Genomic DNA, 15,498 nt, shown 5'->3' with positions numbered 1-15,498 from the left:
CCTTTACAGCTCTCCTCCCAGGCTGTCCAGCTGAGTCACTAGTTTAATTGGCATGTCTCAACATCTCCAATATCACATTTCTATAGCTGACCATCTGTCTGCCAACTGCCCCCTGTAAACAAACATGGTCACATAAAAACTAAATTATACACTAAAATATGACAAACCAAAAGATTAAGATAGAAACAATATAATATGAAAGGTTACCCTATGCTGGTTAATTCCAAATCATGTATAATTTTACAGTAATAAATACAGACTTTGAAATATACTGTAAGTAATCTGTGTACATGAGTATCATGTTGAGACCAGAGCCAAACATGGCCAATGTTCAGTGACACTGTCACTAATTGACATTGTTAAATTATGGATGGATCAACAACACCTGTGGCCTCTGCTGTGCTCTCATGCTTAACTTCTGGCAGAGGAGAAACAGACAGATGACCTTCCCTCTTGGCCCCTCATTCTCTCATTAATTATCTCTCTTTCCCTTTATCTCCCCCCTCTCTCTCTCTGTCCACTTCTTAAATCACCTTACTCTCTCTTCTGCCTGCATGTAACTCTACCTCCCTCCCACACCTCCCTCTCTCTCCTACAGTGACCTTTGCGTGCTGGATAATGTGGCTAATCGGATCATTATGATTCCAGATCTAATAGAAAGAGGACACATCCTCACTGACAAGACAGGCCAGTTCATTCTTGTTCCTCATTGTGGCTCACAATGACAGACAGACAAATAAACGGACGGGCAGAGCCAGAGAGCCAGAGAGCCAGAGAGAGAGAGAGAGCGAGAGCCAGAGAGAGAGAGAGAGCCAGAGAGAGAGACAAAGCCAGAGAGAGAGAGAGCCAGAGAGAGAGAGACAGAGAGAGAGAGAGAGAGAGAGAGCCAGAGAGAGAGAGAGCGAGAGCCAGAGAGAGAGAGAGCGAGAGAGAGAGCGAGAGAGAGCCAGAGAGAGAGCCAGAGAGAGAGCCAGAGAGAGAGAGACAAAGCCAGAGAGAGAGAGCCAGAGAGAGAGAGAGACAAAGCCAGAGAGAGAGAGAGCCAGAGAGAGAGCCAGAGAGAGAGAGAGCCAGAGAGAGAGCCAGAGAGAGAGAGAGACAAAGCCAGAGAGAGAGAGAGAGAGAAAGAGCCAGAGAGAGAGAAAGAGCCAGAGAGAAAGAGCCAGAGAGAGAGAGAGACAAAGCCAGAGAGAGAGAGAGAGAGAAAGAGCCAGAGAGAGAGAAAGAGCCAGAGAGAGAGAGAGAGAAGAGCCAGAGAGAGAGAGAGAGAGAAAGAGCCAGAGAGAGAGAGAGAGAGAAAGAGAGCCAGAGAGAGAGAGAGAAAGAGCCAGAGAGAGAGAGAGAGAGAAAGAGCCAGAGAGAGAGAGAGAGAGAAAGAGCCAGAGAGAGAGAGAGAGAGAAAGAGCCAGAGAGAGAGAGAGAGAGAAAGAGCCAGAGAGAGAGAGAGAGAGAAAGAGCCAGAGAGAGAGAGAGAGAGAAAGAGCCAGAGAGAGAGAGAGAGAAAGAGCCAGAGAGAGAGAGAGAGAAAGAGCCAGAGAGAGAGAGAGAGAAAGAGCCAGAGCGAGAGAGAGAGAAAGAGCCAGAGCGAGAGAGAGAGAGAAAGAGCCAGAGCGAGAGAGAGAGAGAAAGAGCCAGAGCGAGAGAGAGAAAGAGCCAGAGCGAGAGAGAGAGCCAGAGCGAGAGAGAGAGAGAGAGCCAGAGCGAGAGAGCCAGAGAGAGAGAGCCAGAGCGAGAGAGCCAGAGAGAGAGAGCCAGAGCGAGAGAGCCAGAGCGAGAGAGCCAGAGCGAGAGAGCCGAGAGAGAGAGAGAGCCAGACAAAGAGAGAGCCAGAGAGAGAGCCAGAGAGAGCAGAGAGAGAGACAGAGAGAGAGCAAAGAAGAGAGAGAGAGAGAAAGAGCCAGAGAGAGAAAGAGCCAGAGCGAGAGAGAGAGAGAAAGAGCCAGAGAGAGAGAGCCAGAGAGAAAGAGCCAAGCGAGAGAGAGAGAGAGAAAGAGCCAGAGCGAGAGAGAGAAAGAGCCAGAGCGAGAGAGAGAGCCAGAGCGAGAGAGAGAGAGAGAGCCAGAGCGAGAGCCAGAGCGAGAGAGAGAGAGCCAGAGCGAGAGCCAGAGCCAGAGCGAGAGAGCCAGAGAGAGAGAGCCAGAGCGAGAGAGCCAGAGAGAGAGAGCCGAGAGAGCCAGAGAGAGAGCCAGAGCGAGAGAGCCAGAGCGAGAGAGCCAGAGAGAGACAGAGAGAGAGACAAAGAGAGAGCCAGAGAGAGAGCCAGAGAGAGAGACAAAGAGAGAGACAGAGAGAGAAAGAGAGAGAAAGAGAGAGAAAGAGAGAGAAAGAGAGAGAAAGAGAGAGAAAGAGAGAGAAAGAGAGAGAAAGAGAGAGAGAAAGAGAGAGAGAGAAAGAGAGAGAGAGAAAGAGAGAGCGACAGAGAGAGAGACAGAGAGACAGAGAGACAGAGAGAGACAGAAAGCCAGAGAGAGCCAGAGAGAGAGAGCCAGAGAGAGAGAAAGAGAGAGAGAGCCAGAGAGAGAGAGAAAGAGAGAGAGCCAGAGAGAGACAGAGAGAGCCAGAGAGAGACAGAGAGAGAGCCAGAGAGAGAGCCAGAGAGAGAGATTCAGAGAGAGAGAGAAGTCCACAAGGAACCACAAACATATCCCAAACTGCCATAAAATCGGCACATCCCGGGAGACCTTAAGTCCATGAGAGATATGCATCAATACATCTCTCATCCCGACGCTCTCTGGCAGGTGGAGACGTCAATCCGACAGCACTCTGAGTTCAGTTCACAACAACGTCTGTGTGTGTTTGTGTGTGTGTGTGTGTACTGTGCATACTTGTATCTATGAGTCCGCTATAGGAGTGTGCCTGAGAGAGTCTGAGAGGAATCGAAGCTGGGATGTTGGCTGAACAGCATTTAGAGTAATCTCTTCGTGACAGGGTCGGAACAAAGAAAGAGGTACTCAGAGTGGGTGACAGGATTCATGCCATATGAAACTCTTCCAAAGCATCTTAGGAAGAGGAATCATGCGGTTTCATTTGAGGGCTGGGCAGAGGATGAGTAAGTAACACAAACAGGTCTGAGTTGAACAGAGGATGAGGGACTGTCTCTCCATATACTCCTTAGCCAGCTGAGATGATCTTGGGCTGGACAAGGAAAGAGTGAGTGTCTCTGTGTGACTGCCCTGCACCATTGTGACTCTCAGTGCTGCTGTTCTATCTGGGCTAGGGCTGGGGCTAGGGCTGGTGCTGGGGCTGGGGCTAGGGCTGGTGCTAGGGCTAGGGCTGGGACTAGGGCTGGTGCTGGGGCTAGGGCTGGGACTCTGGCTGGGACTAGGGCTCTGGCTGGGGCTAGGGCTGGGGCTAGGACTTTGGCTGGGGCTAGGGCTTGGTGAGGAGTGAGTGACACATAGGCATGTGCCACATGAGCCAGACATCCCATCAACCTGATTTGTTGTCACTTGTCTGTCTCTGCCACCACCTGTGGCTTTACAAATGACCAGAGGGAGAAGTAAACACAGCAACGGACCAAAACATACACTAGCTGCCTTAATAGATTCACACACACGTAAAACCTTGGTTATCACCCACACGCATGTACACACAAAAACACGCTAGCACACCAAACCGACACCCACGCACACACACTTGTCCTATTCCTCTCACCTCGAATGGTTGCTTAGCAACAGCACATATCGCAAGATTGTTTACAATGCCCAGAATATGCTTGAGATCAGGGGGGATGAGAGAGAGCTAGACGAGGCAATCTCACTTGAGATGGAAATAAAGACTCATTGGTCTAACACCTTACAGGCACGAAGGAAATTCCGTGAGCGATTGACCCTGAAAAGTGCATAAAAGTGCATGAAGCATTAAAAGCAACAGAAAAAGGGGTGTGTTACGTGAAAGAATTTGATACACCCCAAAAAAATGTATAATGTAGGTTACCACTGTCAATTGTCAATTTTCTTCGGGCGTGGCTCTGTGAACTATCTCCTTTACAGCACATGATAGTGTAGATCCTGCATGTCATTGTCTAAGCGTTGACTGGGCCATTGAACTGGTATTCGACATGATTCATAGGACCTTGCAAGCCCACTAAGCTGAAGGCTACATAGGCATGTTACTATACCACTCACATGACGGTGTTGATCCTATAAATATGAATGTACCTTAATCAAAACCATGTTACCTCACTTAGCTATAGCTTAGGCATGTTAGACCAGCGAATTTGCACAAGAGCCTTGGTTTGTACAAGCCGAAACGGCACATCGGAGACAGAGCATATCTCTGAGACAGAGCATATCTCTGAGACAGAGCATTACTATGAGACAGAGCATATCTCCTGTTTCTGTTGCGCGAGGCAGCTTGATGTACAAGTACATCTCCTGGACAGGACCCTAGTCTATAACAGGGCCTTACCACTTACATCAAAATCTAACTTTATTTGTCACATGCGCCAAATACAACAAGTGAAGACCTTACAGTAAAAGTCTTACTTGCTCTTTCCCAACGATGCAGAGTTAAATAAGAAAAATCTCCTTAATGTGGAAACTAACCAACAAGTTTCAAAGTTATTCGCCACGTGCAAAGGATCCAACAGGTGTGAAACAGTGCAGTGAAATGCTTACTTGTGAGCTCTTTCCCAACAGTGCAGAAAAAAATATATCTAGATAATAACAAGTCAAACATAAAACACAAGGAATACGGAGAAAAAGAAAAGAAACATGAGAAAGAAAAGAAAGAAACTGCAAGTATATACAGATCAGTGCCAGTACCATATTCAATGTGCAGGGGCCACTCAGGCCACTCAGATACTAAAGCTTAGGCTGTGTACTCACATGACAGTGTTGATCCCAGAGAGCTGTTGGAACATCTGCAGTCCACATCCCACCAGGAGTGCTCTCCGAGTGGGGGGGTAGGTCAGCATCCTCCAGATCACCGGGCCATCTGGACACACACACACACACACAAAAGGAGCAGAGGTTAGAATATACCTATTGATCATCATCAGCCTATCAATGGACAGACACAATACACATGAAACAGGCCAACAGCGACACCAGCAAGTGGCTGAAGTTTGTTCTGTTCTGTCTGAAAGTAAAGTTGTGTCGCAGCAGGCTTACAGCTGAGACCTTCAAACAGAGACTCCAGGGAGAAGCAGTCATAATAGGCCAGAACGTCTGGCATGCAGAGCTTTGATAACTCCACTGAGATATCAAATACACACAATAACTAACGGACGAGACGAGACCAGACAGACACACACACACACAGAAAGCTACCGGACAGCGCCTCACTGAAACAGAAAACACTCTCTCCAGGACCAGTCACAGCAGGCTCTTCAACACTGACCGAGCCACTCTGCACCTAGCCACACACACTGGGGAGACTAATCAAATCACGCTGTTTTTCCCAGCACAACGCTTCCTGACCATTACTGCTGTCATTATCTTTGAATGCATGTATGGATGTCCCATCTTATGCTTCATAAGCTTAGCCAAGTTATGAATAAAAATATAGATCTGTTCATATCGTGTGTATCACAAAATAACACAAAGATGCCATAAACATTCATGTTGACAGTCTCCAAATGTTACCGGTACACCTTATTATTTATAGCTGACGGAAGTGAATGTTGACTTGGACTGTGTGTGTGTGTGTGTGTTTATCGACTGCGTGAGTAAAGTGAGTGTGGACATGAGCTGCCAGGTTACAAATGTAGCCATCAGGAACTGATAGGAAGTGATGTGTTTATGAGAGTCAACTATTTGTAGAGCACTAACATTGTAGAGGCAGGATTGAATGGGCCCAGGAGACAATACCAGAGGACAGAGAGCTGATGAGCTGCAGCTCAGATCCTGAGAGATGGACAGACAGATCGCCGTGAACTAACCAACCTAGAAAATGGATCTGTCAATGAATGGCGTGCAAACTTCACAGAGACGCACAAATACACACACAGACTGATAAACACAGACACTGCTTGTGCACACACTCACATTCCCAAGCAAGAAAACCAAAAAATGTCGCTCAAACAGAAGGAAGGGGGAATGAAACAAAATGGGGGCTTGTCCCCATTGTCTAGCTGATAGTGGAACAGAGTAAAGAGGTTTCCCTCTCTCCTCTTTTTGCTGAGATACAGTTGAAGTCGGAAGTTTACATACACTTTGGTTGGAGTCATTGAAACTCGTTTTTCAACCACTCCACAAATTTCTTGTTAACAAACTATAGTTTTTGTCACGAATCCTGCTTCCTGAGTCTGTGTTTGCCTGTGTTTCTGTCCTGGAGTGTGTTTCCAGTGTCCTGGAACGCACCCTGTCTGGTTGCCGGGCGAATTAGCTTGTTGGGAGATCGATGTTCACCCGCACCTGTATTCCATCAGTAATCTGCACACCTGTCCTGATCATCACCTCTCCCCTTCAAAAGCTCTGACCTGACATCCATTCCCTGCCGGATCGTTAGCCATGAACAGTATGTTGTGCCATAGTATCAGCTCAAGTTGGATGGAATTTGTTTTGTTGTTTTTTACGTATTGCTTGCCTTAAACTTACCTCCGTTTGTTCTGTCTTCAGTTACTCACCCGGATCATTTACCCCATTCCCGCCTGGTCGTCGGAGGATTCCGCTACCCCATTGAATCCACCTATTTACTCCCATCAACTCACCACCGCTGCCCGCTACGCCACCTGGATATATCTACCCATTCACATTCACTTGTAAATAAATACTCACCTTCTTCCTACTCTCCTTGTCCTGGTCTGCTTCTGGGTTCGATTTTGAATGAACGTGACAGTTTTGGCAAGCCGGTTAGGACATCTATTTTGTGCATGACAATACATTTTTCCAACAATTGTTTACAGACAGATTATTTCACTTAAAATTAATTGTATCACAATTCCAGTGGGTCAGAAGTTTACATACACTAAGTTGACAGTGCCTTTAAACAGCATGGAAAATTCCAGAAAAAAATATGTCATGGCTTTAGAAGCTTCTGATAGACTAATTGACATCATTTGAGTCAATTGGAGGTGTACCTGTGGATGTATTTCAAGGCCTACCTTCAAAATCAGTGCCTCTGTTTGACATCATTGGAAAATCAAAGGAAATCAGCCAAGACCTCAGAAAATAATTGTAGACCTCCATAAGTCTGGTACATCCTTGGGAGCACTTTCCAAATGCCTGAAGGTGCCACGTTCATCTGTACAAACAATAGTATGCAAGTATAAACACCATGGGACCACGCAGCCATCAGAGTTCTGTATTACTATCTAAGTCTGTACCCAAACAATTTGAGCTTCTACTTTAAAAATTCACCTTTCCAGAAACAAGTCTCCCTCTGCCCCCAGCTGTGCCCTCGATACCATATGTGAGTTGATTGCCCCCCATCTATCTTCTGAGCTCGTGCTACTAGGTGACCTAAACTGGAACATGATTAACACCCCGGCCATCCTACAAACTACAAGCTTGATGCCCTGAATCTCACAATTTATCAATGAACCTACCAGGTTCAACCCCAAATCAGTAAACACAGGCACCCTCATAGATGTCATCCTAACTAACTCGCCCTCCAAATACACCTCGGCTGTTATCAATCAAGATCTCAGCGATCACTGCCTCATTGCCTGCATCGGTAATGGGTCTGCGGTCAAACGACCACCCCTCATCACTGTCAAAAGCTCCCTAAAACACTTCTGCAAGCAGGCCTTTCTAATCGACCTGGCCGGGGACTCCGGCGGCGCAGGGCAGGAGGGGGACTCCGGCGGCGCAGGGCAGGAGGGGGACTCCGGCGGCGCAGGGCAGGAGGGGGACTCCGGCGGCGCAGGGCAGGAGGGGGACTCCGGCGGCGCAGGGCAGGAGGGGGACTCCGGCGGCGCAGGGCAGGAGGGGGACTCCGGCGGCGCAGGGCAGGAGGGGGCGCGCAGGGCAGGAGGGGGACTCCGGCGGCGCAGGGCAGGAGGGGGACGGCGCAGGGCAGGAGGGGGGCGGCGCAGGGCAGGAGGGGGACTCCGGCGGCGCAGGGCAGGAGGGGGACGCAGGGCAGGAGGGGGACTCCGGCGCAGGGCAGGAGGGGGACTGGAGGGAGACTCCGGCAGATCCGGACGCAGGGCAGAGGAGGGGGACAGATCCGGACTGGAGGGAGCGCAGGGCTGGAGGGGGGACTCGGACTGGAGGGAGACTCCGGCAACGCTTGGCTGGAGGGAGACTCCGGCAGATCCGGACTGGGGGACTCCGGCAGCCAGGCCAGTGCGGCGAGGTGGAATAGCCCACACAGTGCTGTGCTGTGCTGGCGAACCGGGGACACCATGCGAGTAACGCTGGTGCCATGTACTCCGGCCTGAGGAGACGCACTGGAGACCAGATGCGCTGAGCCGGCTTCATGGCACCTGGCTCGATGCCCACTCTAGCCCGGCCGATACAAAGCACTGCTATGTATCACACGGGCTATGCCTGTGCACCGGGGACACTGTGCACCTCACGGCATAACACTGTGCCTGCCCGGTCCCTCTCTCTCCACGGTAAGCACGGGGAGTTGGCGCAGGTCTCCTACCGGACTTAGCCACACTCCACACTCCAATACATTTTTGGGGCTGCCTCTCGGGCTTCCAGCCTCGCTACCGTGCTGCCTCCTTATACCACAGCCTCTCGGCTTTCGATGCCTCCAGCTCAGCCTTGGGGCGGCGATATTCTCCAGCCTGTGCCCAGGGTCCCTTTCCGTCCAGAATCTCCTCCCATGTCCAGGAGTCCTGAGATTGCTGCTGCTGCCCTTTACCACGCTGCTTGGTCCTTTGGTGGTGGGTGATTCTGTAATGTTTGTCGTATTCCTCTGATGAGGAGTAAGAGAGGTTGGACCAATTTGCAGTGTGGTAAGTGTCCATTTTAATAAGATAAACTGAACACTACAAAAATACAAAATAACAAAGTGAAAAACGAAACAGTCCCGTGAGGTAACAAACACTAACACTGAAATTAATCACCCACAACTCAAAAGTGAAACCAGCCTACCTAAATATGGTTCTAAATCAGGGACAATGATAAACAGCTGCCTCTGATTGAGAACCATACCAGGCCAAACACAGAAATCACAAAACATAGAAAAAGGAACATAGAGAACCCCCCAACTAACGCCCTGACCATACTAAAACAAAGACATAATAAAATAACTAAGGTCAGAACGTGACAGGAAGTTAAAGCTTGGTCGCAAATGGGTCTTCCAAATGGTCAATGACCCCAAGCATACTTCCAAAGTTGTGGCAAAATGGCTTAAGGACAACAAAGTCAAGGTATTGGAGTGTCCATCACAAAGTCCTGACCTCAATCCCTTAGAATATTTGTGGGGAGAACTGGTGTGAGCAAGGAGGCCTACAAACCTGACTCAGTTACATCAGCTCTGTCAGGAGGAATGGCCCAAATTACACTCTCTACTATTATTCTGACATTTCTCATTCTTAAAATAAAGCGGTGATCCTATCTGACCTAAGACAGGGAATGTTTATAAGGAATAAATGTCAGAAATTGTGAAAATCTGAGTTGAAATGTATTTGGCTAAGGTGTATGTAAACTTCCGACTTCAAATGTATGTCCAGAGGAGTTTGATGACGTTTATGTGGGTTACTTTGACAGAGATGGTGTTCAAATGACAAAATGGTGTTCTTGCGCCAGTTATGGGCAGGACAATTGGCCCAGTGTATCTCAAATTGTCGTTCCAGTTACTCTTCGACAAGAGATACTGAGGCTAGCTCATGATGGTAGTGGCAGGCCATCTTGGGGTCAACAAGACAAATGACTGTATCGTGCGTAACTTCTTCTTGTCACATCTACTCCTCATCCTGTGTTTTCTTGGCCTGCCCTGTCACAACACAACTGATTGGCTCAAATGCATTAAGATGGAAAGAAATTCTACAAATGAACTTTTAACAAGGCACACCTGTTAGTTGAAATGCATTCCAGGTGACTACCTCATGAAACTGGTTGAGAGAATGCCAAGAGTTTTCAAAGCTGTCATCAAGGCAAAGGGTTACTTTGAAGAATCTCAAATATATGTTTTATTTCATAGTTTTGATATCTTCACCATTATTCTACATTGTAGAAAATAGTACAAATAAAGAAAAAACCTTGAATGAATAGGTGTGTCCAAACCTTTGAATGGTACTGTATATTTTAAAAAATGTGTTATGTCTTATATTTAATTGTTGACACCCAGCAGACGCCATGCTTACATTGGAGAAGGCGGCGCATTTAAGTTGACCATGTTGTGAAATAGAAGTTGTTTGCTGTGAGCAAACTTAGGATAGGATATATTTGATGTCTTAAGGGAGAAGGTCTTACAGGCTTTGGTTTTTCCATTTATGTTTTGAGGTTGGACTTTAGCACGTACAATGTAGCTCGTTAGCACGTAGTGCACACCGGTTGATGTCACCTCGTAGTCAGTATGTTTTACACCTGTGCTGGTTGCCATCTCGTTAGTGGGAAGGTGTTTCACCTGTGCTGGCCCAGGTGATATTAAGTGGCTGGCCTAAGGCTTCAGTTGTCTTGATAGATGCAGTGGGTTAACACCTTTAGTTGGCACGCCCTATTTTGAGTTCTAGACAAGCAATCCTTTATCTGATTTTGGTTTGCTAGTTGTCTTTAAGTTTTGTGGGGGGTTCTTTTGTTTGCTTCTTATTGGGCAAGTTTAGTGGGCGCTCATGGTGGGTGGCTTTTAGGTTCCAGTTGTTGTTGCTAGTCAACTATCAGTGGACACCCCCATGAGTGTCTTCCTTAAACCACACCTGTTTCATTGTGGCCGTTAGTCAGCGATTCTGTTATTTCCCAATTCTGTTTGAGTGACATTTTTGGTTTTCTTGCTGGGGAACGTAACATACGCAGGCAGAGACACACACACACACAGGCATGAACAGCGCTCCCCTCTAACCTAATCAGAGAACAGATGAGTCCAGCGAGAGAGAGACTGAGAGGGGAGAAAAAGGGGGGTGATAGAGGGGAGATTGATGAGTGAGAGAGGAATAGGGGGGTGAGGGACAGAGATAAATTGGAAGCTAAACTCACTCAAATGAACACTACATTAGGATGGAAAGCAGGGAACATGGATAGAATGTCCTTTCCATCTTAATGTATTGTTCATTTGAGTGAGTGTAGCTTCCAATTTATCTGTCCCGGTTGGTTCACGACGGTCTGTCTGTCCAAGTAATGTGTTCCGCTGTACCATAAAAGCCGTTTTAGCCATTATACTCGCACCACCTATCCTTTAAAAGTCTACCACAAAGACACTGCTCCTCTCTTTAATTTAATTCCATATTACTCATATCAAACCTACAGAGTGCAGTAGCCATACAGTAAAAAGGAAACACAATAGACACTGCTGAGTTAAAACCTAATTAGTGTACAGTCAGATGAGGCCAGTGTTATGGGGCATCTTCTCCCCTTTGATACCCACCAATGGAATCCCCAATTATCCAATTTCCCCTTGGCAAACTTCACCAGGGAAACACCCAAGCGACTCCAATTAGAGTGAATTTTCCAATGTTGGTATAGCGATAGCTTCACGAGCTGGGATGTTTTATTCTGCACATCAAATAACCCAGAAAGGGTTCCTAGATGTTCTCTCATGGAACCTTCTGCACAGGCACGCATCACTGTTTGATTACTACAGTGGAAACATTTAATTGATCTCTCTCCACTGCCTGTCTTAGGCTACACAAAGGAGAGTGACAGGGTGAATGTAGCCACAGTGCCAAGAGAGAGACGGAGAGTGAGCAAGGAGAGAGATGGAGAACGACAAAGAGGGCATGTGGGGGAGGAAGAGAGGAAAGGATGGGGGAGTGAGTGAGTGAGTGAGTGAGTGAGTGAGTGAGTGAGTGAGTGAGTGAGTGAGTGAGTGAGTGAGTGAGTGAGTGAGTGAGTGAGTGAGTGAGTGAGTGAGTGAGTGAGTGAAAGAGACCGAGATGTTTGACAACATGTTGATTATTTTACGTTCCTTTGAGAAGGATTCAACTTTTCAGTATACTGATTAGGATTCCAATCCAGCTACTGATAAGCAATGGAGATTAATGTCCCCATCTTATTATTGATCAATAAGTCATTTGTAAGGTTGTGGAATGTCATCCTCTGTCGTGAATAGATAGTTTGATTAGGTTTGGGACAGACAGGACCTTGGATAATACCCAATCAAGGTAACCCAAGGAACTTAATGAAGAGATCAATGGAACTCCCATCTACAGGAAGATTAACAACCAAGTCCATTCCTTTCAGAGTTTATGGAAATAGCTCTTTCTGTCCCACATGTCATTTAACTAAGTGTCTGTAAGAGATTTCCGCAAGGTCAGTACATCTCCATCTCTCCTCTCCTCTCCTCCTTTCCTGCTTTGTTGTTCCATCTCTACAGATGTATGAGGGTAGCAGCTGGGTCGGTTATCCGAGGGCACTGAGGGCCGGCCGCCGGCGGTTGCCAAGCCCAGTCAGACACAGTAAGAAAGACACATACGGTATCTTCGAGAGCACACACACATACAGTGCTTTCGGTGCTTTCGGAGAGTATTCAGACCCCTTGACTTTTTCCACATTCTGTTACGTTACAGCAGTCATGACGTTGCCCTCTTTGGGTACAGCAAGCCCATCCCCCTCTCCCTGCCTCCCTCTGCCTCCTTCAATTAGGCTGCTGTGGTCAGAGAGAGGTCGTAAATTCCTGAGAAGACCCTGCCTCATGGCCACACAGTATAAGAGACAGAGTGAATTTTCATAGAGAACAAAGGAATTTCTTCCACCTCACAGAACTTGAGATCCGAACAAATTTCATGTTCCGGGGCAAGGTATAAAAGAAAATTGGTGAAGAATCCAGCTACGAACTGGTCCGTTTGTTACATTTTGGGGAAGCTCATGGGAGACGGTGTGGCCACATTGCCATAACGCTGTTTATATAATAGCCTCAGATATGAGGCTTACATCTAATTGTTGTATAAGATGAATGAGTGAGTATGATACTGTTTGTAAAATTGTTTGATGTGATTTTGGACTGTTTAATGAAGGAAACTCCAATTCCCTTTTGAGTTTAACTAAATCAGAGGACCGCCCATGAGCCCAGTTAGGGTCAGGCATCCTGGGACAGCCCTTTTCTGCAATTTCGAATAAAACCCAACTTTGAGAAATTATCACCAGACCATGTTTTTCTCCCTTAGGAGGGGACGAAGGTTGCAGACCATTGCTGAATCTTTTAACCATACCACGTGGTTAAACTCTTAGACTATCGATACCGACAGAATAAGAACAAGTCTTTGATATTAATTACTAGTCTGCAGCTAGGAATTCGGTATCATTGAACATGAAGAACGACAACCGCCGAAACATCCATTCTATAACGACTGAAGGAATGTCATTCTGAACAATCCACCCTAACCGCCACAACAGAGATTGGGAGAGAGACGGACAATTCTACAAAAGAAACAACTTTTCAATAGCGATCAAGAAGACACACCGAGCGTAAATATATATATTGATTGCAATTGTTCCCGAATGAGTGAGCATTCACCTGCAAAGGATTAACATTTCAATTGTTATAATTATTAAATCTGTAGTGACTTCTCAGTCGACCCCCACTTCCCTTTTTGTCCACCAAACCGTGATGCCGGTTTAGCCAACTAGGGGCACATTCCCCTATCATTTCTTGTAACTATATTTACTGTTTGTTTATGCATTTCTGTGGATTACTTAGTTAGTAATAAATCAATGATTTAAGACAATTGATGTATGGATGACTCATAGTGAAGACCGGGTTCGTGCAGATAACCAACAATTTACGACATTTGGAATGAGACTAACGTGAGGTCAAGTAAATAATTAATTAATCAGAAGACTATGGATCAGATATGAAAATATCTGAACAATTATTTTAGGAAATTATAACTTCGTAATCTGAATATTTTCCTTGGTGCCCCGACTTCCTTGTTAATTACAGTTACATGATTAATCAGTTTAATCGCGTAATACTAATTACAGAGAATCTTTGATAAAAACTAAAAGTCTTAATTTAATGATAGTAAAGACACGACACAGCCTTATTCAAAAATGTATTACATTTAAAAAAGCCTAAGCAATCTACACACAATACCCCATAATGACAAAGCAAAAACAGTTTTTTTGAAAACAGATACCTTATTTACAGTAGTATTCAGATCCTTTGCTATGAGACTCGAAATTGAGCTCATGTCCATCCTGTTTCGATTGATCATCCTTGAGATGTTTCTACAACTTGATTGCAGTCCACCTGTGGTAAAGTCAATTGATTGCACATGATTTGGAAAGGCACACACCTGTCTATATAAGGTCCCACAGTTGACAGTGAATGTCAGAGCAAAAATCAAGCTATAAGGTCGAAGGAATTGTCTGTAGAGTTCCGAGACAGGATTGTGTCGAGGCAGAGATTTGGGAGAGGGTACCAAAAATGTCTGCAGTATTGAAAGTCCCCAAGAACAAAGTGGCCTTCGAACTCTTGAAATCTTTGGCCTGAATTCCAAGCGTTTACGTCTGGAGGAAATCTGGCACCATGCCTACGGTGAAGCATGGTGATGGTAGCATCATGCTGTGGGGATGTTTTTTAGTGGCAGGGATTGGGAGACTAGTCGGGATCGAGGCAAAGATGAACGGAGCAAAGTACAAAGAGATCCTTGATGAAAACCTGCTCCAGAGCACACAGAACCTAACACCGGTGCGAAGGTTCACCTTCCATCAGGACAACTACCTTAAGCACTCAGCCAAGACAACGCAGGAGTGGCTTCAGTACAAGTCTCTGAATGTCCTTGAGTGGCCCAGCCAGAGTGCAGACTTGAACCCGATCAAACATATCTGGAAAAACCTGAAAATAGCTCACCATCCAACCTGACAGAGCTTGAGAGGATCTGCAGAGAAGAATGGGAGAAACTCCCCAAATACAAGTGTGCCAAGCTTTTAGCGTCATACCAAAGAATACACACACACACACGTATGCCCAATTCTCCTAGTCTGTCTGGACTCTCTGTTCCCTGACGTTGTCCTTTTGTCTGTAAACCTATCCCTGTGTGATAGCTCTGCTGTCTGGTCTGTGAGACACATATCTAGTTATCCATCCTTTATGATCAGGCCTGTTCTGTTATGTTCCATTGCATTTAGCTTTACAGAAGAACAAACACTGACACTGAGTTACGGACAATAACAGTCTGCTGTCTTCTCATGAGACACTGATGTACAGTTTAATATGAATGAGAAGAGAAAAGAAGAACAGAAGACAAGAGCACAATCAGGATGACAGAAGAGCAGAAGACATGACTTTACTTTGAAGCAAACGGAGTTGTTGATGTCAGTAAAAAGACTGATACTGTTTTAAAACCTCCCTGTACAAACAGGCAAATAAAACAATGCAACAGATATCTCAATGATCAATTAGATGAGAAAGCTTATCTCAGTGTAATTTCATCATGCACGGAGAGAGCAGAGAGCTACAGTTAGGTAGTTGTTCCCTTTGAGGTTGACGTGTTAAGAA

The 15,498-nt window shown here is 46.2% G+C and overlaps 1 protein-coding gene across 1 annotated transcript in view; it reads right to left on the bottom strand.

Annotated features, from left to right (window-relative positions):
• LOC124013650 (proton myo-inositol cotransporter-like) overlaps nt 1-15,498 on the bottom strand; it is a 72,677-nt gene that overhangs the window by 27,961 nt on the left and 29,218 nt on the right. Inside the window, exon 4 of the mRNA XM_046328018.1 lies at nt 4,830-4,938. Within this exon, the coding sequence (XP_046183974.1) occupies nt 4,830-4,938 (109 nt within the window). The remainder of the gene's footprint in view (nt 1-4,829; nt 4,939-15,498) is intronic.

The sequence above is a fragment of the Oncorhynchus gorbuscha genome, linkage group LG25, assembly GCF_021184085.1.
Source record: "Oncorhynchus gorbuscha isolate QuinsamMale2020 ecotype Even-year linkage group LG25, OgorEven_v1.0, whole genome shotgun sequence".
Classification (NCBI taxonomy): domain Eukaryota; kingdom Metazoa; phylum Chordata; class Actinopteri; order Salmoniformes; family Salmonidae; genus Oncorhynchus; species Oncorhynchus gorbuscha.
This window is presented reverse-complemented; position numbering and strand designations above follow the sequence as displayed.